At 39.6% G+C, this 27,089-nt stretch overlaps 1 protein-coding gene across 1 annotated transcript in view; it reads left to right on the top strand.

Annotated features, from left to right (window-relative positions):
- The window catches only part of THSD7B (thrombospondin type 1 domain containing 7B), an 885,792-nt gene that overhangs the window by 498,119 nt on the left and 360,584 nt on the right, over positions 1-27,089 (top strand). Inside the window, exons 11-12 of the mRNA XM_080669078.1 lie at positions 9,450-9,579; positions 13,301-13,404. Coding sequence (XP_080525204.1) covers positions 9,450-9,579; positions 13,301-13,404 — 234 coding nt within the window. The remainder of the gene's footprint in view (positions 1-9,449; positions 9,580-13,300; positions 13,405-27,089) is intronic.

Raw genomic sequence — 27,089 nt, 5'->3', positions numbered from 1 at the left:
ATTTCATCTGCTAAAATGAAAAGGGGCCAGGATTGGGGGGGAACAAATGCCTGTTATTTCACACACATTGGCAAGAAGAAAAGACAAGTACAACTTGTCATTATAAACTGTGTTGTTAACCCTGGTCGTTTATAGTACACATTTCCAATTATGCCCATTATGATGTACTTAGCTAGAGGGCAGTTTGCATTTTTTAAATGTGTTGAGAGCAGTAATGATTTAGCTGGTGCTCATTTGTTTTCTATTGCTTGGTTAACCATGCTGCATTGTCTTTTTCTTGTTTTACATATTGGATGAATAAGAGATGTTAGCTTTAAATGTGCTAAATCAGTGTTCCATTGCCCTGGAGATTGTTAAAACACACCAATGCTTGGGCTTTACCCACCAGAGATACTGATTTAAATGGTTTAGGTTAGGGAGGGTACAATATGAGTCTATAAAAGCCTCCCTTGATATTCTAATATGCATCTAGGGTTCAGTTCCTCATGGGTCTAGTAGACGTCAAGCTTGCTTACCTATGTGTGACTTCACTTGTGATATTTGAGAGAGGAAGGGCCAGAGTCAAGACTGTCACAATTTGATAAGGTTAGCTCTTCAAACTGGAGGTGTTTTAAGAGGAGCAGTGGTTGAGGACAGCAAGTAGAGGATATTAGAGATAGTCTCTAGAAATGAGAACTACTGCATAGATTCAGGGAGTGGGTAGTGCCTACCATAGAGAGAAACTGTTTATTTGCCTGGACTGCCATCCTAGATGGTTTATGCAGATACAAGCATGAGTTATTCTTTCTCAAATCTATGGCAAGGGCTTGTCTATAAAAAATTTTAAGTTAAGTGGTTAGTTATATATGCATTACCTTTGCAAAATGCTTGAAATCCCATTTAATTAGGCATTCCTAACAGCTGTCCTGTGCGTTAGCTCAACGGAATTACCCACTGAGGACAAGCAAAAAAATGGAAACTCTGAAAGGTTAAGTGCATCGCCCAAGGTCACATAGCAATTCTGTAATGAGCTGGTATTAGAAATAAGTGCCCTGAAGGCTTGTCTTTTGCCAGAGCCATTGAATTTAGCTTCTGTTGAAAAGTGAATGATGATTATGAAAATTTAAGAATATAGCATACATTTTTTCAGGCAACATTTCAGAATGAAAGAAGTATAAGGATATCCTGTAGCCTATTTTGAACATTCCTGGAAATTTAGCAGAAAATCTTTGCAGTGCTGTTTAATTCCATATGTATATAGCTAGAAGTGTGAGTACTTAGATATCTAGGCTGGGCAGGAATTCTAGGGGAGAAGGCTGCTCTAATGTGTCTGTTCTATATTTAGAACATCCAGAAAAATAGGAAGGAAGTCTATGAAAACTTCCCACTCATAGTTTTTCTAGGGCATTGTATTTTTCACCACTCAATCCCTTCATTTCTCCTTGAACAAAGAGGAACATAGTGGATTGATGGCCTTTGGATAATAAATACAAAGTTTACATCATCATTTCTGAAAGCTTATAAAACTATGGAGAACTACATTATTATCTTTCCATCAAATTTCACTTCTGCTTCACTGGGAGATTTAATAATGCATGTGTGTGCCTTTCCTTATAACACACAGCACCTGGGTGTATCTCCTACACCCTCCATGTAGCAGACACCTGCTAAATATTTATCAACAGTGACAACCCTGTATGTGGTAAGTGCTCCCCTCTGAGAACTTAGGGTCACAGTCTCTGTTTTTCCAAATTTTAGTGGGAGATAGTTGGGGTGATGGTGAGTTTAATTTGTACCTTTTTTATAAAGAAATTCAACTCAATATCAATAATAGTTGTGAATAAACTAGAAAGGGGTAGTCTTTTGTGCATAATTAGTAGGTAGAGAGAATGTGCTTTTTAGGGGATTTAATGTTGAAGAAACATGGGCTACCTAACATCATACTGAGATCTCTGTCTATGGAATTGGCTTAGAAACAGACTTCTTAATGACCATTTGGAATTTTTTGCCAAGTGACAGTTGTTTGCTCTTCACATTCATGCTCTACTTTGAGTAAACACCAGTTCTCTTTAGTTACTTAGTAACTAAAAGCTATGGTAAGGGCTTGCATATAAAGAATTCTGTGATGTTTCTATCATGAAAACATAAAGGAGCTCCAGTCAATTGTTTTGAGGTAAGCCCTATACTTTCTTTCCCTTTAATTTTTGATTTAATGATTTATGAGCTAATGTGCTTGGGGCACACAACAGTCTTCTTCAGATGCTTCAACTGCTATCTCAAACAGAAACTATGGCAAGAAATAAAGGTCCAGTAATCACATTGAATAGATAATTTTAAGAATAGCAGTGCAGTCTACCTTTTCTGTACATTTGAAATGTAACTCAATGCCACAATGAAAAACAAAATGTGCATGTTTCTTAGATTCTCATGGGGTGGTGAGGATTCATATAATCTTCCATACAAACTGAGGCACTTCTGAAAGTGAGTGAATGAGCTATTAATATTTAAGCCAGCATAACAGGCATTAATTAGGACTTCCCTAAGCAAACAGGATGTTTGATCACCCTAACCAATGGTATGAGAAGATGGTTGGTAACAATTCCCTGACAATTGTAGTTTAATTTACCAAGGACATGGAATTATTTTAAGTCATTCATTGTCCCCTTGATGCTAAGAACATGGACGAGACCCAGTACTCAATGGAAGAGTGGTTTGTTATATTTTTCTTTTGATTAGAAACAGCCTCAACTATTAAAGCTTTTCTTCTACTATTTTTAAATCTTTCTTTTTACCTTCTCTCCTGAACTCATAATGTGCTAGAGAAGACTCCTGTACCAGGCTAGTCTGTACATACTTTACATGCAGTAACATTTAATTCTTACAGCAATCACATGAAATAGAAACTTTTACTTGAACTGTTTTATAGCCAAGGAAGCTGAGGCTTACCTAGATAAAAGGGATTACTTGAAGTCCAGCAGATAATAGGGTGATAAGCTCAACCCCAGAAAGTATTTCATCTGTGGTTATTTTTATTATATGCAACTTATATATCACTAGAGGCCCGGTGCACAAAATTCATTCACTGGGGAGGGGGGTGTCCCTCAGCCCAGCTTGCACCCTCTCCAATCTGGGACCCCTTGAGGGATGTCCGACTGCGGTTTAGGCCTGACAGGGATCAGGCCTAAACCGGCAGTTGGACATCCCTCTCACAATCCGGGACTGCTGGATCCCAAGTGCTTGCCTGCCTGCCTGCCTGATTGCCCCCTAACCACTCCCCTGCCAGCCTGATCGACACCTAACTGCTCCCCTGCTGGCCCGATTGCCCCCAACTGTCCTCCCCAACCGGCTCAGTCACCCCTAATTGCCTTCCCCTGCATGCCTGGTCGACCCTGCCCTCCCCTTCAGGCCTGGTCACCCCTAACTGCCCTCACTTTCAGGCGTGGTCCCCCCCCAACTGCCCTCCCCTACCGGTCTGGTTGCCCCTAACTACCCTCCCCTGCCAGCCATCTTGTGGTGGCCATCTTTGACCACATGGGGGTGGCCATCTTTGATCACATGGGGGCGTTCATCTTTTGTGAGGGTGTGAGGGTCAATTTGCATATTACCTTTTTATGATATAGGATTGGTGCCGTCCTTTTGCTTCAAGATCAATTAGAGGGGTAATCAGCAGAATTGAGGTTTTGTTTGTTGAATGGTAACCTGGAAGTGTAAGTGGTGCTGAGGAACAGAGTACCAGATGAGAACCAAGCCTTACAAGACAATTAGCCTGGAAGACTATTGATGCCATGAAGCCAATGAGTCATTGAGATTTATTAGACCTATCAGTAATGGAGGTATTTGAGAAACAAGGGAAAGGCAAGTGGTCATATTTTAAAAATCTACCATGAGAATTCTGAAGATTGGTGTTGAACTAACTGCCATGAGTTGCTGATAAATACCTATCCTGCCTCTACTTTGTACATATTCTTGCCTTTAGGATCCATCTCCCAGTGTTCATATCCAACCCTGTTCTATAAGCTGTGCTCATGTTCACCATGTTCTACCTGCTTTCCCATACTCTCACATTTCAAATCAATTGGAAACTTAGGGAGTCAGTGCTTTACTTCAAGTCATTGCTGAATAACCCAGCACTAGGGATCAACACTCATGATTTTTTGTTGTTGTTAATCCTCCCTTGAGGACATTTTTCCATTGGTTTTTAGGAAGATTGGAAGAGAGAGAGAAAGACAGAGAGAAACATCTTTTGGTTGCCTCCTACAGGAGCCCTGACCAGGACCCAGGCTGGGGAGGAGTTTGCAACCAAGATATATGCCTTGACCAGAATTGAACCTGGGACCTGTTGGTCTGCAGGCCGATGCTCTATCCACTGAGCCAAAAAAGCTAAGGCAAAATCATGATTATTTAATTCTGTGTGATGTGCCCCAGCTCACCTGGCCATGAATCACCCATAAATACTCTTTTCATGCTGATTTTTCCCACCTTTGCTGCCATCTTTCCAGGAAGCACTGTTGTAGGCCTTCACAGATAATCTATAAATATTCCTCCAGATGTGTATCCCACTCATGTATTTCCTGTTAAATATTGTTTTTGATCTTTAAGTTTCCACCTTTTCTAAATTTATTGCTTTTGACTATAACAACTTACATATGCCTGCTGACTTAGTAATTATAAAATATGTATAAATCAAGATTGAATTTAGATTAGTTGTTTATTAGCCATAATCATGTTTGAGCAGTAGTTTATGTTTGTAAACAGGCACTTTAATTGTTATTTTTTCATAGGCCTAATGAGGTTGGTACCATCACTCACTAAGCCCCACAACTCTGTATTTTTATTGACACATAGAGCCTTCTGCAAATAGGGTGTCATTGAAGAATTTATTAGAAAGGAAGAGATATCCTTGGGACCTGCTATGTGGACTCGTCCCTGGAATGTTCCTCTCTTTATCTTACTATGAAGCCTCTTTTATGGAAAAAAATCATGGCTTTTGATGTCTGTTTAGCTGCAGTTTTAATCCTAGCTAGGTGACTTTGTGCAAATTATTTATCTTTTTCTCTCTCTGTTCTATTATTTATAAAGCTAGTGGCCCAGTGAATGAAATTTGTGCACATTAAAGGGGAATTAGAGGAAATATTTTAATATTGCTATTTGCCCTTTCTCTATAATAGAAGTGTCAGAGATGAAAGAAAATTAGTAAAATGTACATGAAAATCTCCCTCCTATCAGAGTCTGCGGTGCATCGCGGGACCCAGAGTCAAGTCCCTGCCCACCTGCGCGTGACTCAAAATTGTGCAAGACCCAGACCTGGCTGGCCCCACCCCGTCAAAACCTTCAGGGCGGGGGGCACAGCCTCAGGTCCCCCCGGCCTAGTGCTTGGCAGGGGGTGCAGCCTCAGGTCCCCTGTGAAGCCCCACTGGGTAGTGGGTGCAGCCTCAGGTCCCCCGGCCTAGCACCAGGTTGGGGGGGCACGGCCTCAGGTGATGACCATTTGCATATTAGCTCTTTATTATATAGGATAGGTGTAATAATAATAATAATAATAGTAATAATACCAACAACATAAAGTATTATACTAATAAAATGATATATATGGAAAATGCTCAGAATTGGATCTGGTGTAGATTAAAGTTATAATACCCAGAAACTTCCACTATATTTTACATATATTTGTAATACAAATGCTTTCCACCTGCAAAGCCGCTGTCTTCCCCTTCTCAACCTTCACCTTAATATCTATAGGGCATGAAAATCAATGCAACTATTTTCCCCAAAGTTTGAATTTATTTACTTATAATCCTATATAATAAAGAAGTAATGTGCAAATTGACCCTCATGTCCTTGCATCACAAGATGGCTGCCCCCACATTGTCACAAGATGGCCACCCTCACATTGTCACAAGATGGCCACCACAAGATGGCCACCCCCACGTTGTCACAAGATGGCCACCCCCACGTTGTCACAAGATGGTTGGCAGGGGAGGACAGTTGTGGGTGATTGGGCCAGCAGGGGAGGGCAGTTGGGGGCAATCACACTGGCAGGGGAGCAGTTAGGTGTCAATTATGTCGACAGGGGACGTGGTTAGGCATCAATCAGGCCAGCAAGGGAGTGGTTAGGGGGCTATAAGGCTGGCAGGGGAGCGGTTAGGGGGCAATCAGGCTGGCAGGCCAAAGCAGTTAGGGGCAATCAGGCAGGCAGGCAGGCGAGTTGTTAGGAGCCAGCAGTCCTGGATTGTGAGAGGGATGTCTAATTGGAGTGGGTGCAGGCTAGGCTGAGGGACACTGCCCCCCCCCCCAGTGCAAGAATTTTGTGCACCGGGCCTCTAGTTAAACTATAAAGCAGAATACCTCTGTGTGCGAATGTGCACTGTGCATGTGTTTGTGTGTACTAATATGTGTGTGTGTGTGTGTGTGTGTGTGTGTGTGTGTGTGTGTGGCTGCATTGTGAAGGAAGAGGCACAGGTCATGTTGTCTCTCAATGTGAAGTAAAGATGTCCCTTTATTTTTTCTATCATCTCCAGTCTTTATTTTTTATCTCCAAAGATAACACTTGGATAGAATACACACACACACACACACACACACACACACACACACACACACACATGTAAATCCTAAAGTTAAACAATAGTTTTTAGTACAAGTACAGTATAATTGGAATTAACTGAGAGTGGGGGACTAGACTTTTCTCCAAAGGCATAATTACTTAAAAATAGTGTTCCTACCCAAATGAAGATAACTTTAATATTATTTTGCAGGCAATTTTAATTATACTTTTCTTTTTCTGATCTTTTTTTTTTTTCTGTACCCCTTACAGGGCCTTAACTACATTTCAGGAGGAACCAATTATAGCACCCCTCTCTGTCAAATACTAGTTGCATCTATCCTTTGACAATATAAGCATTTGCTGTCAAATGGGGCAACTGGAGAAAATTAAGTGGATTATTTACAAAGCAGTGGACAGGATGAATGTAAAATGACAGTACTTGTCCTAGTGACAGCCCCAATCCTGAAAGCTGACAGAGGTAGGAGCTGTTAGTAGAACTCAGAGGAAGTGGCTGTAGGAGGTGCCACTCCACAGGAACTGTGGCTTTTTATAGGGTGGGAAGCCAACTTGTGGTGATCCAGAGGATGAAATCTGGTGGAATAAATACTCTGATCTTTCTCTCGCCTCTTGCCATCTTTTTTCCTTCCATTTTTTGCCCCATCCCCTATTGGCCAAACCAAACTAGAAGCCAATGGATGAGCAGACTCCTTCTATGGTCAGCCTCCTTGTTACAGAGCAGGTCAAAGGAGGGCAACCATAAAATGGAGCAGATGGCAAAGATTCCATGCATGCCCTTAACTGATCAGTTCAAGAGCATGAAATGTACAAATGTGTTAGTCTTTCCTTTTCCCCTTAACCTCATTAAAATGATAGAAAGGAATTTTAGAAGCCCTATTTCCTTGTCAACAAAAAAGAAGAGGACCATCAGTGGATGAGAGATCTAAATTAATTTGTGGAAGACTTAGTGGCCAAAGGCTGAAGGACAGAGGAGCTGATGACATCACAGGAAGCCATGACCTAACTGAACAAGAGTGTGGGTAGCAGTAGAGAGGAAGACATCTACCCAGGAAGACTTCTTAGACCATAGGTGGCTGGTCTGATGGAAGGCAGCAGTGAACAGTGGGGCTGAAAAGAAATGGGTTATATAAAGCCTTTAAATAACCAGTAAACACATAGAAATAACGATATAATTATAAAAAAATTGAACGGTGGTGCAAAGTAAATTCTCATCAAGTATAGCAGAAAGTCAATCGATGATGTCTAAAGTTAATAAATCAAAAAGTAATGCCATCAGCATGTTATTTGTAGATTTGGAGGTAACCACAGAGGAAGCAAATAAGAAACAGTTCATAATGTTTGGGGAGGAGGACAGGGAATGGATCAGTCACTTCTCACTATGTCTTTTTGTAGTAATGAGTTTTTAACAGCCATGTGAATAGATAATTTAATAAAGGCTCCTTTTAGTTCCCTTTTCTTCCACTCCACTTAGTTTACTTGGCTTTCTAGGACTTTTCTTCTTAACATGGTTAGGTCCAGTATCTGCCCCAAACCTACAAATTAACTCCATTTTCCCCTATACTCCCCATCGCTCCATTTTTTATAAACCCCATCTTGTGCACACACACAAGCCATACACACATCCGCCTTCTGAATGCAGTTACATGTCTTTCTCTGTAAATCCCATGTCCCTTATATCTCAGTGCCTTTTTCTCAAACTGTTTCTTTAGCTTGAAATGGCTTCAGCAATTTTTTTCTTATTCAGCCTTCAGGTCCCAGAATAAATTCTGCCTCTTCTATGAGATCACCCCTTTCCAGAAACATGAAAGATAATGCTTTATTCTGCATTCTCCTAACACTACACCCCAGTCTGACACTTCTTGCTCTACAATGACTCAGACCTAGTTGTGCATTATTGGCCCCTTCTTTTCCTGTTTAGTTGTAAGTTGAAGAATTGGTATCTTCATACCTAATGTAATATGTTGCACATAATAATTAAAATAGTTGATAACCACTGTTAACTATAATTGGCTTTTGTTGCTGTTGTTGATTCAGAAGGCATCTAAAATTATAAAATGAAATGCTAGAACACATTCAAGTGAACATCAACTGTCTTTTTAGCAGGTTGACTTTTAATACTATTCTGCTTCTTAGCAAAACATTGAATTAAACAATATTTTGTCACAATTTTAGTGCCTCTTTCCTAAACCTCAATTACATATATATTATCTCAGGTGATAAAGGAATAAAAAAATCTAATAAACTAACACCCATAAATATGTTACTAATGTAGTTATTTTTATGAGTGTTTGTATTGTACAAAGTAGCCTTGAGCCTGGCCTGTGTTGCTCAGTGGTTGAGAGTCCACCTATGAACCAGGACATCGCTAGTTCGATTCCCGGTCAGGACACATGCCTGGGTGAAGAGCTTGATCCCCAGTATGGAGCGTGCAGGAGGCAGCCAATCAATGATTCTCTCACATCATTGATATTTCTATCTCTCCCTCTCTGAAATTAATATATATATATTAATAAGTAGCTTAGAGAGAGAAATGCCTTACCCCAGAGAGTGACTTGCTGCTAGGAAAATGCTAGGCCCCTGAGCTGTTGTTTTGAGATGAAAGAGGGTTTCTATGGCCTCTCAGATTATGCCACAGGCAATATGGATTCAGATGAATTTCAAAACCTTAAGATATGCCTTAGCATATTTGAACACCTAGATTTGAAATCACAATTATTAAGTGTGAAGCGTGCATTGAGTATTAAGTGCTGGTCTTTGCTTTTATTCTCATTTCCCGCTAGTCTTTCCACGTGTTCTTACTTCACCTCTTTTTTTTGTTTGTTTGTTTGTTTCAGTGGCTCTCTAACCCTGGATTTTTCTCTGCATCCACATAAAAGAGCACTCTCATTTTATATTTTCTTTACCACAGGAAATGCCACAATAAGACAGTCTCGATACAGGATTATCAACCAGGAAGCAGCCAATGGAGGCAAAGAATGTCCAGACACTTTATTTGAAGAGCGAGAGTGTGAAGATGTTTCATTGTGCCCTACATATAGGTAATTAACTTTTGGAATAATCATTAAACTTCAAAATAAATTATGACTTTTTTTTATATAATATACTAGAGTCCCAGAGCACAAAATTCATGCACAGGTAGGGTCTCTAGACCTGGCTTGTGGTCAGGGCCGATCAGGGCCTTCCAGCTGCCTGCCAGGGCCTCCCATCCCCAGCTGCCGACTGCCAGCCGGGGCCTTCCTTCGTTCCACACCACCCCCTGGTGGTCAGCACATGTCATAGCAAGTGATTGAACTCTGGTTTCCCGGTCAAACTCCTGAGGGGACAATTTGCATATATATATATATATATGGTTATTTAGTGATAGATAAGATAAGGTAATGTTCTTTATCTTCAAATACCTCTATATTTTCCCCTTCCTATCTGGAATACATTTTGAGGGATAAAGAATATGAAAGCCTATTATAGGAAAAAGAAACAGACATATTTTGATAGTAAATGAGTTTCTGGAGTTTTGCCACTCAAGAAATCTTTTCAGGATCAGGATTCAAGGAGATTCAGGGTGAGGTCCTTAACTGAACCACAGGTACACACACACACACACACACAGGCACCCATGCAAAGGTAACCTACTTCATTCCATTATTCTCATCCTAAAACCTTTTTTTATTAAGAACAACAAACCAAATTTGTACTTATTTAGTAAGTATATAATTAAAAAATTGTTTTGGTTCTCAATTTTAATTATGTACACATTTTAAGAAAAGATCTAGTTAGCAAAATTCGTTTAACCTATGGATAAAATGTTAAAAATGAAAAGAAAATGAGTAACTTTTAAACTATAAATGTTCCTTCTGGCAAGTTGGTGGTTATAAAAAAAATACCTGAGGCTTGTGTGTCTAGACATAAGCTTCCACTCTTTCAACACTGGATTGAAACATTGCTTTAAAGGACATCTGCATTAAATTCACTGTTGGATTTTACTGGTTTGTGAAGAAATCCCATGATCTTAAAAGGCATTTGGTTATCATCACATTTAAAACTGCCTTTACCAAAAATGCCTAATATTTCCCTGGATTATTTGAGAAGCTACATCTTAAATTTTTGAAATTCAAGGGCTAATTCATTAATAAAAATACAAGTTATTTTTCTTCTTTTAAGATGATGCCTTACATTAGATAAAGTTTAGAGTCTCATTGAAGAAATCTAAATTACTATTGATTTTATCATGCCTGTACTCCTATTGTTTCTATATGATGACCAGTTTGGGAAGGATGTAGACAAACACTGGGAACATGCCCAGACTATTAGTTTTTCCTCATCAACCACAGGAGCATTGTGGAAGCACTGTCAATATCCATCCTTTTGTGCCATGTATATAAATATTGAAACTTCTGAGCCCAACTAATGATCACTGGGGGATAGCGGCCAATTGAAAAAATTAGCCAAATCAAATATTATTTCACATTTTTATGAACCAATGGCTATTATAATCAGAGAAAGTCCTAGGAACTATTAGTGGGCTCTTCCTTTCTATTGTCCACTCTCCTGACTCTCTTGCTGCACTTCAATTTAGCCACTCATGTTTGAACTAGTTTCCATCATCGACCTCCTGCCATTTCCCCAGAAATCAGTTTCACTGTGTGTGGATTGGATCAATGTATCATTTCTCGTGGTGTGTGTGGTTTAATATATGTCCCAGTTATCAGCGTGATTCTCTGCTCCTTAGTAAAGCATCCATGAATTTTGAGTAATTTGGTTCCAATTTAGTTTTTGCTTTCTCCATCATTGGTATGTTAGGGAAGCAAGTTAATATAGACCTTTATCATTATTTTGTGATTATTCTTTTTTACTCCATTAAAGTGACATAGTAACTCATTTACCAATTAGAACAGAAACAAAATGTCCACAGAAATATTTCTGTGAGTTTGAGCATTCCTCCAATATGTTAGGTTAGTACAGGAATGGGAAAGCAGCATGGGCGAGGATCCTTATATGGAATTGGCCAGGGGTCCATGGTTGAGCATCCAGGGATGTAGGATTGAAAACTGGCCTGCCCTGACTTGTGCAGTCTGGGACATATCACTTGCCCTGAGCTCAGGTTCATCATCCCAACACGGAGGGTTTCACAGGAGAGCCCTGAAAAGTCATTCCTTCTACTTCCATCTCTGCAGAACACTAAACTAGATTCCATTCCTTGGTCTCATTTTGGTGTAGAAAGCCCATGTAAATTTAAGAGATCTGAATGGATGACATATCCTAGTTGAAAAGTCAGACTGAAAAACCCTTACTGTATCAGTTTCTGTGTTTTGGAATTATACTGAATGAGTCTATGCATATACAAAGAAAATTTAGAGCTACTTAAAATCAATAGGTGATTTATTTAAAAAAGACAGGTTTTGCTAGTTAGCTGTTTCTGATTTCTCTCCACTTCTTCCCAATATGGAGGCCACTTGAATAAAGTCAATGATATATTTGTTTCACTTTTATATTTTAATGTACTGGGCTTGATTTTGCAGGATGGTCTGTATCTCCCCTTAAGACCATCTCTGCCTCACTTACTTCCAATTGTCCAAGAGACCCACTTAATGTAACAAAAAAAGGGGGGGGACGGGGAGGAGTTTGTGAGTACTGATATTAATGGCTGGCTATGCTAGGTGATCTCCAAGTACTATCTCAAGCTATGTTCACATAACTAAGAAGGACATTAAACTGACTTTTCCTCAGCAAAGAAAGTCTTCCTTCACTAAGACTTTTTTTTATTATGATAAAACACATAACATTTACTATCTTAACCATTTTTAAATGTACTTTATAGTAGTGTTAATTTTATGCAATTGTTTTGCAAGAAATCTCTAGAACATTTTCATCTTGCAAGGCTGGGCAATGATATTTTACTCCCTGTTTTTATTTTACTCTTTGAATTAACATCTCTTGTTGGTGGTATTGGCTGATATGGAAAAAGTGTAAAAATATATTAAGCAAAGGAGCAGAAGCTGTGGCTTCACTTAAGGTTTGGGTTTGATGGAACATTCTGAAGAGACAGGCTAAGGACACAAGGCACAGTCTGTCATGTGGGTCCTAAAAATAGAAAGTTTTGTTGATCTGAGGAAGGAAAAACAGGGAAAAGCCAGACGGGGTCCTTAGAGACTATTTCTCACAGGAATAGAAATATCGGTAATTCATCAGAGGCAGATCAATTCCTCTTCCTTGGAATGAACTATCTCATACATAGGTACCTGTGCCTCCCCCACCTCCCTTTTACTCAACAACCTATTGAGTTGTTTGAGTTACTTCAAAGTCCTAGGAAACACATTTCTAAAATATTGAACTAGAAGATCAAGTGAAAAGGTGTGCAAGTGGCACTTTCAGCTGTTCGAAACTTGATTCTCTAATGCTCTAATGGGACATAAGAACACTCTCTCTCTTTTTCTAACAATTGTAAGTTCATAAAGTGGTTAGCACTCTAGATTTGATCTGTGCTTCTAATGCTTTTATGGCCACTTTGCTATATGAACTAAGGTTTATGTGCAAAATGTCCACGTTTTAAAAAAGAATCAAGGCATTAACCGTGAACCTGAGGCAGAGTGGATTATTATCTCAAGTGCATACCAGGGCTCCATTTTATGGCATTGGGTTCAAATCCATTTTTATTGAATTACTATCTTTATGCTTTTGGATTTCCCACTTATCCATTTCAAGTATGTCCTTTGTGTGTTTGTCATGGTGAAATTTCTAGTTCCCTGTTCTTTGTAATCACAGGTGGAAGCCACAGAAATGGAGCCCCTGTATCTTAGTGCCAGAATCTGTCAGGCAGGGAATAATGAGCACCAGTGAAGCCTGTGGGAAAGGGGTGCAAACAAGAGGTAAGATGATTTTCAAACAAATTTGCTATTAGAATGTGATTTACATTATGTTACTCTTATAAACTGTTGACTATGCTTATATTGGAGTAAATTGTGGTATTATTAGTTTGTCTTATTTGTAAGTGTTTGAGTTGAAGTTTGGTATCAGTTAATGCTGATGTTATACTATATTTTAACCATAACCAGCTAGTGCATCTAAGGTCTAGTGCATTGTAAGCAAATATCTATTCTAAGCCATCAACATACCCCAATGCTGATCTTCCAAATGTATGTTGGATGTTAGCCAAGGAATAAAGGATATGTCAAGATTAGACTCAATAATATGCATTGTATTTCTTAGGTGCTAATTAAATATTTGTTGAATGAATGAAAGGATAACTGAATTAATCGACTAATCTTAATAATCATGACTTAAACCATATTATATGTTTATAATTACATATATATAATATTCTATATGTACTATATACATAGAAAGGAACTACTGAATTTCTAGAGGACATTATGAATAGGTTTAGGTTTCTAGGTCTGAGTAAAATGTCTGGAAGGGTTATACATTGAAATCTATGAAAAACACTGAGACAGTCATCAGACTTCTCTCTTTTCTGCTTCATGTATAATCAGGTGCTAGTAATATGAGGTTTGGTAAGAAGTGCTTTAATCTTAAAATCTGATCACTTTGTCACTCAAGGGATATGTGTAGCAAAATCAGAACTTGTAGGACCAACTGCATTACACTGGTTTCATAATTCTTCTAAAAGGCATTTTTAGAATTACGTTTCTCTTCCTGTTTCATGGATTATTGTATTAGTCAGGATCAGTCATCTCAGCCAGCACAGGAAATATATTCAGAGTCATGAAGAACCTAACATGGCCAGGTAGCAGTCTTAAATTCCAGTTCAGTGGAATCATTGTTGTATCTCCTAGTGGAAGTCTTCCTCTCTTTGGAATTAAGACCTATAGGCCAGCAGAGCATAGGATTCTGGGGACAAGAAGCAAAATTTTTACTAGTGGGTTCTAGGGGCAAGAGTGAGTTTTGTGTGTTACAACATACCATTGAGTCAGCTTGCCCAACTCCTGGTGAATATATGTCCACAATGTCCTGTCCTCAACAGCCCTGCTTAGCTCCTGTAAATTCATGCTTATGGCTTTTTTATGGAATCTGTTTTCTCATATTTGGTCTTCCTCATTTCCTGTTGCCTTCTGTTTTCCCAGTATTATTGTCTTTCCAAAGAACCCTGCATTCTTGTGATGTGTCTGGAGTATGACAGCTTCTGCTTTGTCATTTTTTTTTTTTTTGCCTCCAGCAATGTTTCAGGCTTAGTTTGCTCTAGGACCTACTTGTTTATCTTTCTGGCAGTCCAGGGTATATATAGAGCTCTCTTGCAATACCATACTTCAAATGATTTTTTTTTCTGTCAGCCTTCCTCACCATCTAACTTTTGCATCTGTACAAAATAATTTGGAATATGAGGATGTGGATGATCTTAGTTTTGGTCTCTAATGACACATCTTTTCTGAAATGATTTTTCCTAATTATTGCATTGCTGTCCTTTGATAGCTGTTGGAGAAACAATATTATTGGATGTCAAATCAGAGCATGTCAAACCTTGTCCCAGCTCTGCAAGGATTGCCCCCTAGCTGGTGCCATAACTGAGTCTTAAAAAGACCTTTCCATTATTCTGTCAAGCCAGTTGCTTCAGGATAGTATATATCATGATAAGATCAGTAAATCCCATGATCATGAGCCCTTTGCCACATTTAATTTGCTATGAAATGAGTTTCTTGGTCAGAAGCAATGCTGTGTGGAATACCATGACTATGGATAAGTCATTCTGTAAGTCCACAGATGGTAGTTTTAGCAGAAGCATTGCATGCAGGGAAGGCAAATTCATATCCAGAATAATTATCTATTCCAGTGAGAACAAAACACACCCCCTTCTATGATGGAAGTGGTCCAATTGTGATCAACCTGCCACTATGTTAGCTGGCTGATCACTCTGGGGAATGGTGCCATATTGGGAATCAATGTTGGTAACCTGCTGCTGGCAAATTGCATGCTCAGTGGTGAACATAGCCAGTTAGGCCTTGGTGAATGGAGTTCATGTTGCTGACCTCATATATAACCTCCATTCCCACCATTATGGCTACTTTGTTTATGAGCCCATTGGGTGATGACAAGTATAGCTGGGGAAAGAGGCTCTCTGGTGTCCACAGAATGTGTACTCACCCTTTGGTGAGCACTTATGTGGGCTACACATATGTTCCCATGTTTTGCCCATATAGAAAAGTCTACCTGCATTCCTCTTCCCAAATTCCCTTGCCACCAATTTTCCAATCATGTTCCTGTCAGACCCTGACCTGGCAGCAGATCCATTGGCCACAGACTATAAATGTCTATACATCACACGTCTGGCTGTTTCTCCTTCCAAGCAAAGTGAACAACCAGGTGCACCACTGGGAAAATTTCCCTTCACCTTTGTCTTTCAAGGATGTCTCAGAGAGGGGCTCCAGTGCTGCAGCTTTCCATTTTTGGGATTGTACCTACATATCATGCAGAACCATCTCTAAATCAGACCTAAGGCTTTTCTTCTATCAGCTGATCACAGGGAACTCCCCATGAGGCCTTCTGTGCAGGCTGGGAAGGAGAAGGTAGTGTAGCAGGAGTGGGTACCATGGTCATTTGCCCACTTCTTTATGTAACTTACTTGTGCCTTCAGGGCCTGCTTTGGCCCAGTCAGCCATTTGATGATGGAGTACTACTGTACACCCTACCTTATGGTTTGGTGGGCCAGATAACACCCAATTCATGATGTAAAGCTTGGGTTGCATGATAACCTGGCCCAAGGTTAAGCTTTTAGTCTCTACAGTAACAGGCCAAAAGCTGTTTCTGCAAAGAACAGTAGTTATCTGCAGCAGATGGCAGGGCTTTTCTCTAAAATCCTAAGGACCTGCACTGCGATTCCCCTACAGCAGCCTGTCAGAGGCTCCAAGGAGCATCCCATCCCCATCTGTCACTAATACTTCAGTGGTGTTGGATCTGCTGGATCATGTGGCCCAAGTGGCAGAGCGTCATGCACAGTAGCCTCAACTTGTTTTGGAGTCTTTTCTTATTCTGGGTGCTACTCAAAACTAGCAGTTTTTCTAGTTACTTGGTAAATGGGCTGGAATAACACACACAAATGAAGAGTATGTTGTCTCCAAAATCCAAAGAGGCCTATTTGGATTGTCAGAGGGCAAGATGCAACAATTGACCCGCCACTTTAGAAGGGGTATCTCAACATGCCCCATGCCACTGAACCTCTAGAAATTTCACTGAGGTATAAAGCCCCTGGATTTTTTCAAGTATTTTCTTCCCCCACTGGCTTATCAAAATGTCTACATTAGTTGATACTTTTTTCTTGCTAGATCTAATCAGCATAATGTCATTAATGTAATGGACAAGTATGGTATCTTATTGAGGGAAAAGACTGGTCAAGGTAACCACAAACTAAATTCTAAAACAGGGCTGGAGAGTTACTATGTCCCTGATAGAGAAAAGTGAATGTGTATTGTTGGACTTGCCAGCTAAAAGCAAACTGCTTCTAGTGGTCTTTACTACCTTCAAATACAGCAATATTTGGGGCTATGGTTTCAACATGACTTTGGGGAGGGACACAATTCAGTTCATAATAGTTACACTTTGCAAATGATGGCCCTGTGTGAACATTTACCAATCGGCAAAGGTTGTTAGATACAGGACTGTGATGAGGCTGTATAGACAGTGACTCTGTGTAAATTATAGGAAAGGCAGCTTCCAAAAAGCAATTTACTTCCATCTGTCAGAAAATAGTAATAATACGATCTTGTTACAAGACCTTTACCTACCTTTAGCTAGATCAGCACTATCTACATGAATGTGTTTTTTAAAACGGCACCTTTGTGCGGTATACACTATAGGATTATAGCAGTAGCTAAACGTCTATACTTTCCCCATGGAGATGAGCATTTTAAGGCCCACTGTCCTTGCTGTCTCAGAGACGGAGGTATATTCCTGTCCAACTTCTTGCTGAATCTGAATAAAGAAGGATGGTAGCTCAGCTTTTACGGCAAATGAAAGCATAATAGGAAGAAACTTAAATATTCTAGCATACTTTGCTGAAACTGACCTTAACAGGGTAAAACATTTATTCTAAAAAAAAGAAAAAAGAAAGATGCTGACATTCCTGGAAGGAGTGAATTTGTCTATGAGGTGATGTGGTCTGATTTTTATTTTGCTGTTCACAGTGACCACTTGAAAACTGGCTTAATGGACTTGCCAGTATGTTTCTTTTGGGTATTATATTCTCATTCATTAGTTTATAAGTGTACACTATCATAGCATAGAGACAACAATATAATGGAAACAGAGTAGGTATTATATATCTAAATTGTCCTTAGATATTCTTGACTTCTATGAAATACCTGAATTCTTTTTGGTTCATTTTCACTGAGCACTGTTTTCAGTGGTTCTCAACCTTTCTAATGCCGTGACCCTTTAATACAGTTCCTCATGTTGTGGTGACCCCCAAACATAAAATTATTTTCGTTGCTACTTCATAGCTATAATTTTGCTACTGTTATGAATCGTAATGTAAATATCTGTGTTTTCCAATGGTCTTAGGCGACCCTGCTAGCGGTTCTGTAGAACTGCTGCTGTAGAACCGCTGCTGGCGAACCTGCTAGCGGTTCTCAACCACAGGTTGAGAACCGCTGCTATAGAGCCTAAGACCATTGAAGAACACAGATATTTACATTACGATTCATTAACAGTACCAAAATTACAGTTATGAAGTAGCAACGAAAATAATTTTATGGTTGGGGGTCACCACAACATGAGGAACTGTATTAAAGGGTTGCAGCATTAGAAAGGTTGAGAACCACTGGTTTATGTGGACCAAAGGAGGCATACCTCTTATCTCTGTCAAATTTTTTTGTTCTTCTTTAATTATATTTTTGTCACCAGGAATAGCATAGTCTTCTTACATAATAGTTTTGATGAAATCTGTTCATTTTCTTTGCAGTCAAAGAATCGCTTCAAAATGAAGGTGCTTTTCCAGAAAAATAAGTTGGCAAAGTGATCCACTTTCAAAATAAGTTCTGGATTACCTTTATTTTTATAAAGGGATGGGGTAAGAAAATGGTAGGCAGGAGTGATGTCAGAGGAATGGCTGTGTGAGAGATCCCCTTCATCTCTTCCCTTGAAGTTTAAACAATTTGAACAGATATAACTCAACAAGGGATTCCCTGCTCAATGCACAAACACTTCTGAGATCTGTGTGTTGAAGCGTCTAAAGTTAGGAAGGTGGGAGTGAACCGGGAGGTAAGAAGGGAGAAATGCTGAGACAAGCCACATAGGCAGCCCTACAGGTAAGAGCTCATGCAAGGCTCAGCCCCAGGAGGGGATGAATCAGATTGTGGCTAGCACTCCCTTCAGCAGGAGGAACAATGCTATTCAGTGGGCTTCCCTGCAGGAGTGGGGAGTACCAGCTGCAGCTGAGCCCTGAGACCTGGGCAAGGACACAGCACAATGGTGCCGCCGCTGCTGCTGGGCGGCCAACGTTACAGATGGAGAAACAAAGCCACCCCATAACCTCCCAGAGCTCGCCCCCCTTTGCCCTTGGTGTCAGGTTGTGGGACACATTACCTGCAAACCCAAGAACTGGTGCTACAGAGTCACTGTTTTTCCTTGAGCAAAGAGTGCACTCTGTGACTGGTCCTGTGGTCGGGTACAGAGGGATACCCTGGAATGTCACTGGTTGCCATTACCAGGAGTACAAAACAACAAAGAAGTCGGCTGCCCCTACCCCCCAACCCATACACCACTGCCACACTGACAGCAGCATCTGGCTGCAGGAGACAGCACTGGGATTTCATGGATTCGGCGCCCAGTCACTCACCACATTCCCCTGAGGGGTTGGTCTCCTGGGACCAGGGTGATCTGATTACACAGGCAGTGCCCACCTTCCCAGGGAGCACAGGCCATTTTCTACCACCCAGAATTGGTCTGAAAAGTCAGAGAACTGCAAGAGAGCTAAAATAATAAATAAATAAATAAATAAATAAATAAATAAATAAATAAACAAACACACAAATAAACAAACAAACAAACACACACACACACAAATAAACAAACAAACAGATTGTGAATCAGCACTTCCTACTGGAAAATAATGAATTGACTTATTTGTATTAATCTACTAGAGAAATGCCACTCATACATAGATGCCTAGACAGAGAAGGAATTCACCAAATATCACTAATCACCAAGGTAACAAGGCAGCTCAGAAAGAAAATAAAACATCTCCAAAAAATGAACTTAAAGACATGGTAATATATGACTTAAATGACTGATAGCAAAGATTGCATCTTAGTGTCAGAGAATAATGATTCTGGGAGGTGTTTTTCATTCCCTTGGCATGTCCTAGCATAGGATTAGCTTGGTGGCTTTCATGGTTGCTGCAGGTTAAATATGAACCTATTAAAAAAGTTGGAAATAAATTAAAAATACATATTAAAGGAGGTGGGTGACCTAAGGCATGATGCTTTAGTAACACAATGTTGACTACGTACAGATTCAGACATGGCATCTTGCACCGGCTTCTCCATTTTTAACTTAATAAGCTCTAATGCAAAACCCAAAGTATCTCTTCAGTCCACTCCCACCTCAGTCACATCCCAGCTGATACTTCCCTGATGAAATCCTGTTGAGGGTGAGGGTGGGTAGGGAGTAATGTTTTTTTTTTTTTTTTCTTCATTTGCAGAATGCAGTTATTTGCTAAACTAGGAGCAATATATTTCTCTTCTGACTGCCTGGCTCTCAGTTACAGAACTATCTTCCCTTCAGGAATATTAGCATGAATTTTAAAGTCTACTGCAAACTGTATAAATGTAATAGGATTACATTTCTCTTGTCCAGGGCCAGAATTTAGTCTGTTCAAATCATGTGAATCTCTTGGCTTCCCTTCACCCTCAGGTTACTAAGGCCAAAGTATGCATTTCTGTGTAGCCCAGGAGCCATTTTAGGATTGTAGGGGAAGGAAGAAATGTTTTTACTTTTTCAAAAAGTACATTTTTATTGATTTCAGAGAGAAAAGGAGAGGGAGAGCGAGATAGAAACATCAATGATGAGAGAGAATCATTGATTGGCTGCTTCCTGCACACCCCACACTGGGGATCAAGCCTGCAACCTGGGCATGTGCCCTTGACTGAAATTTAACCCGGGACCCTTCAGTCCACAGGCCAACACTTTATCCACTGAGCCAAACCAGCTAGGGCTGTTTTTACGTTTTTATTTTCCTTTTTAAAGAAAACAGAAACTGCAATACTCTTTAGTAGCAGCAAGAGCAGGAGGAGCCCCACTTGCAGAGGCTCTAACAACTCCAACTTGTCTTCACTGCTATTCAGAATTCAAATGGACACAAACTTTGCAAAATAAGTGCCACCTCAGGCCAACCATGTTATGAAAGATTCACATGGTGTGATAAAATACAGTGTTTCAACCAGATGCGTGAGGAATAACAATTATAAACCTGTTGGAGTTCATTAAATTCACTAGGTACAAAGAATAATCAAGCTCATAGGAAATACTTGGAAGTAGTAATTATAAGTAGAAAGTTTGGAGTTCATGGAGTTTTTGTAAATTATAACACAAAGGCTTTGAAAGCCTGTACCAGACTTTAGAAATTAATTAGAAGAAATATACATAAAGGGCATTTAAAAAATCAGTTGGAATTAATAGCCAACTTTACATATAGAACAAAGGATAGGGATGGATCTGCAGTATTTAATTGTTTTACACCCATAAAAACGGACACTATGGATGCAAAAAAAAAAGAGAACATAAATAATTGATATAAATAACTGACATAAAATAGAGAGAAAGGGAGAGAGAGATGCAGTATTTGAGTATGTGAGAATAATCACATCTAGAAAATACCTTTTGGAATCACTTGTTTAAAGGTTGCATATGATGTTAGTTCTTTATGGGGGAAAACACAAAGAGGAGAGGCCTAAGGCCTGGAGGCAACCTGGTGTGATGAAAATACGTTTTCTTCACTGTGGAACATCAAGGCCCTTAGCTCAAGGTTTCATGGTTTTGCCACTGACTCCTTTCATGGGTGTGGATAAAAGACCTCGCCTCTCTGTGCCTCAGGTTTCTTTTCATTTGCAATAGAGATTATGATTCCAGTTTCTTGCTGCGTTTTCCAGTGTTATTGTTGCTCAAGATATGCTAATTTCCTTTCCTTTTCCGAAGCTTGGAAGTTAGGAATATGTATTTAGAATCCAGGGAGGATGTCATGTCACAGAGCATGGTTTTAAAGTAATTGAGTGGAGAGATTCATTGGTTACATGGAAAAAAGAAGGATTCTGTGACCAAATTAAACCCCTCTGGAGATCTCAGTGTGGAATTAGCATATTGAAGGCCCTTACAGTGCTGCAGTAAAGAAATCTATCACAATTTTTTTCATCAGAGAATTTTCCCAAACCTATTTGCTCAGAGGGTCCATTTTTTTATGACATACCAACTAACTCATTTTTGGTTTTGAGAAATATGGCACATGATCATAAAATCATAGAGGGGAAGTTTTAGAGAAATGTGTATGTGGTATTGCCAATGTTTTAGAAGTAAGTGTGTAACTAAAGATGGAAGAAATTATTTCGCAATTGAGTAGACATAGCAGAATATTCTGTCTAGTCTTAGCAAAGTAATTGTAGGTGAAACAAAATTATACACTGAGTGGCCAGATTATTATGATCTCTGAATGCATAATAATCTGGCCACTCAGTGTATATCCTATATAATAAAAGGCTAATATGCAAATTGTCCCCTCGACCAGGAGTTTGACCAGCAGGCAGGCTGGCCAACCGCCCATGACCCTCCCCCTGGCCAGGCTGGCCGGACCCCACCCATGCATGAATTCATGCACTGAGCCTCATATATACATATATATATATATATATATATATATATATATATATATATATATATACATACATATACACACACACACACACACACACACACACACACACACACACACACACTGAGTGGCCAGATTATTATATGTTCAGAGATCATAATAATCTGGCCACTCAGTGTACTTTGGCAACCACAGACTGAAAGGAAACAAATGACTTTAAAGAATATTTGTCAGCCGAAACCGGTTTGGCTCAGTGGATAGAGCGTCGGCCTGCGGACTGAAAGGTCCCGGGTTCGATTCCGGTCAAGGGCATGTACCTTGGTTGCGGGCACATCCTCAGTGGGAGGTGTGCAGGAGGCAGCTGATCGATGTTTCTCTCTCATTGATGTTTCTAACTCTCTATCCCTCTCCCTTCCTTTCTGTGAAATATCAATAAAATATATTTTAAAAAAAATTTAAAAAAAAAAAGAATATTTGTCAAAGAAGTAGCATTATAGCTCATAGTTCAAAGTGTGAAAATAGGACCATATTATGCAAATATGAAGACAAAATAGAAATAAGTAATGGGGGGGAAATATAAAAACACATGGATGTGAGCATGGTTCTGGAGACAGAAGGTGATGGGACAGAATGTAGAGGTTTTCTGGATTTGGAAAGAAGAGTCTGTTTTCCTTTTTTCTAAACTCCCTAGGAAATTCTCAGAACATAGATGTAGGGCCAGTGAAGAAGAAAAAACATGAGAGAGCTTTGTAACATAGCTCAGTGTCCAAGAAACCCCTTCCCAGTACTCACCCAGGGTCTTCTCGTCGTAAATCCAGTTATCTTTTTTTAATACCACAAGGGTCTGGCTTTCCTTTGGAGACCCCTCACCACTATCCCCATGTCCAGTTTTCCCCAGTGCTTCTCTACCTCCCTTGAATAGTTATGTCCCAATCTCTGAGCCTGACTTCTCTCTCTCCACCCAACCCTTACATGACATTATTCTTCCTAGTTCTCCTCTTTATCTTTATCATCTCCATCTATGTCTCCCCACATAACTCCAGCTCTTTCTAGGATTTCAGCTCTCGAGAGGATCACCAAGTCTTCAATTCAAGGGAAAGATCTCTCTTACCTGACCATTAGAATTCTCACTTGCTGAACATTAATCACCCTACAGACACTGTATAGATAGTTCAAATTTGTTTCCAAAAATGAACTTACTTTCTCCTTCCAAAGGCTGGATTTTTCATCCCAAGTTTTCATTCTCAAATGGTTGCATCTCCACTCATCTGTTGATAGAGATAGCCAGCCATCTAGTCCTGTGAGTTTCATCTCCATAAAGCTCCACTGTGTCTGCCTCCCTTCTCTTGACCACTGTTAATGTAGTCCTGTTGTTTTTTTTTAAATACCCTCCCTAATGTTCTTATCACAGGCACTTTTCTTAGAAATCCACCCTTAAGTTTTGTGTAAAGGAATTCATCTGATTTAAAAAAAATGTTTTTATTGATTTTAGATCGAGAGGAAGTGAGAGGGATAGAGAGAGAAACATTGACCACTGCCTCCTGCATGCTTCCTGAGCATGTGCCAAGAATCGAACTGGAGACCCTTCAGTGCATGGGATGGTGCTCAAACAACTGAGCCACATAGTCCAGGGTGTAACATTTTCTGCTTTTAACACTCACCAGCTAAAGAATTTTCAGTGTCTTTCCCAATGAAAGTCATTACCTTAAAGATCCTCTAAGCTCTTCCCCACTTCTCCCACTTTGTCTCCCAGAGTTGGCACCAACTAGCCATTGCCCAGGTACCATTTATAACACACAAAGCACTCAACAACTTAACATTTCTCCTTCAGCCTGGATGTATCCTTCTTATCTTCCTCCACTTATTGATATCTTATAACTCTTCCTGGCCCCATCTCAGATATAACCTTCTTCTCCAAATAACTCTAACTCTATTCTTCCAGTTGTGGGTAAGCTCTTCTCAGGGTGCACTCCCTACTTACTCATACTTTATTTTTTATAGTTATACTAGAGGCCTGGTGCACGAAATTCATGCACTCGGGAGGATGGGTCCCTCAGCCTGGCCTGTGCCCTCTCACAGTCCTGGAACCCGTAATCGATAGCCCCAGAGAGGGAGGCCCCACCTGCCTGCCACAGTGCCGCTGGCCAGGTAACCTGGGCCTCCCTCTGCAGGGTGATGGATTGTGGGGCTCCGCCATCGACCCTGCTAGCAGTTCTCAACTTGTGGGTCATGACCCACAAGTTGAGAACCCCTGCTGTAGAGCCTAAGACCATTGGAAAACACAGATATTTACATTATGATTCATAACAGTAGCAAAATTACAGTTATGAAGCAGCAACGAAAATAATTTTATGGTTGGGGGTCACCACAACATGAGGAACTGTATTAAAGGGTTGCGGCATTAGAAAGGTTGAGAACCACTGTGCTAGAGGCTTTTTACAAGAATTTATTTCAATAAGTGGTTCCAGAGCACTTCAGAATTTTCAATTGGTTGGAGGATGGTAACATGACAGATGCAAAACTTCATACTCGTAATTTAGTTCTGAAACCCATATGCTGACTAAAAACTTGAGTATTGTGCCACCTTATCAGCAAGTTCCCTTAAAAGTCTGGGTTTTGAAGTGAATGGTATAATTATACTCTGCGTAAAGAGCTATTTATTCTGTGTTTAGATTCCAGAATCTGCTAAGATTAGTTTATAGTGGCATTGTTGTAACAATCTAATCGACTGCTAACACAGTTTGCATTTATTAACTACTTCTTCCTTAAATTACCAGAAGGATAACTTTGTCTCCACTACTCTTTTTATCAACTAACTGGAGGCCTGGTGCACAAAATACATGCACTCGGGGGGGGGGGGAGGGGCTTCCCTCAGCCCAGATTGCAAGAGGGCACAGGCTAGGCCAAGGGACCCCACCGGTGTACGATCAGGGCTGGGGAGGGACGTGAGAGATTGGCCAGCCAGGGAGGGACCACAAGAGGGATCCAGGGCCCATCTTGCTCAGTCCTGATTGGCCAGACCCCAGCAGCAAGCTAACCTACTGGTTGGAGCATCTGCCCCCTGATGGTCAGTGCACGTCATAGTGAGCTGTTGAGCGGCCTTAGCATATCATTAGCATATTACACTTTGATTGGTTGAATGGCTGACCGGACACTTAGCATATTAAGCTTTTATTATATAGGTTATCTTTTTCATATTAGGTTTTATTACCTCATGCTAACTACCAATATTTGTTGGACATAAAGACCCTCACCTTTTCCTCACTCCCAGCAATAATTACATCATCTCAGCTCTTTCTAATTGCTCTGGTTCATGACTTCATCATGACCTCAGTCTGCATTGGTCTTTTCTACATTAAGGAAGACTTTCTCTTCATTTATTTTGTCTCTTAGGTTAAATTTGTACATTATTACTCTGATCTCCACGAGAAAGAGAATTTTCTTCTTTCTTGAAAACTAGTGTTTTCACGAGAATCTTCTTGCTATTAAGAATTAGGAACTTCCCTAGTTTTTGTTTTGAGATGTGAAATTCATATTTTTCATATTCTTTTAAATACCTCATATCCTTCTCTCTCTCTCAAGTTAATCAGAATCAATTCTCTCGATTGCAATTTTAAATCCCTACCTGATACATATACCAATATTCTATATTTTATATTCCTGTATTTCATATTTTAAAAATAGCATAACTATTTTATGAAGTTATTCTGGAATCTTCTCAATTCTTAACTAATCATATCTTATTAAGCATGAGATCCTAGGCATTCTTCCCCAAATCTATTCTCTTCTCTCTTTGTACTACTGCCAATGTACTAGTAGTTCAAGTCCTCATCACCATATCTGGCCTATAGTATATTATTCTCCAAATGTATGCTTGAGATTTCTAAATGATTATTCTAGAATTAATATCTCATATGTCACTACCTGTTTAACATTTTAATACATCCCTTTTTACATCTAAAACATGAAATATAGGGCTATTCATGGCCTGGCCCCACTTTCATTTCTCACCTCACCTGGCCCTATCCCCCCAGTACTTAATTTAGCAATGCACTTTATTTTTCCCAGATGGGTTGTCCTCTCTTTTTGCTCAAACTCTTTATTGTGCTTCTGGAATAGGAGATTCTCCTCTCCCATAAAATCCTTCTCTTGGGCTCTTGTAGTACTAGTTATTATTGTTGGTTTACTTATCTCTCTCCTAACGGTGGGCTGAAATTATGTTTACCTTATACAACTGTTTGGCTCATTCTAGGCATCAAATAAATATCTAGAAAATTATGACATTGCTTATGCTCTCTTGTGGAATGAAATTCTGACTAATGCTGACTTTTTTAGTTTTTATTATTGGGTTTCAAATATAGAACTCATACATATACATATACCCATATTAAGTAATGACTAACATACTACTTTCATGTTTGCTTTATTCTCCCCATCATTGTGCTATTTGCTCACATGTTATTTGTTAGATGAACTTGTAATTATCTCCATTTTCTCATTGGAGTCACTATAGAAAAATAGCAGTGTCTGTTTCGATCAGAACACTAGCAAACCAGCAATAGCATAGCAACAAATTTTACATAAATAGCTTAAATAATCTACACAACTTGTCAATTGAATAAATATTTATCTTTCTATTTTATCTAGTTTATAGTACTATATTAGAATGGCAGATTCTAAGTCTTTTACTCCAAAATATATTTAATACACACATACACCAATTTTTTTTTCCTTTTTATTGTT

This window comes from Plecotus auritus (assembly GCF_963455305.1).
Source record: "Plecotus auritus genome assembly, chromosome: 5".
NCBI lineage: Eukaryota > Metazoa > Chordata > Mammalia > Chiroptera > Vespertilionidae > Plecotus > Plecotus auritus.
Note: the sequence above shows the minus strand (reverse complement) of the source record. Positions and strands in the feature narration are given on the sequence as shown.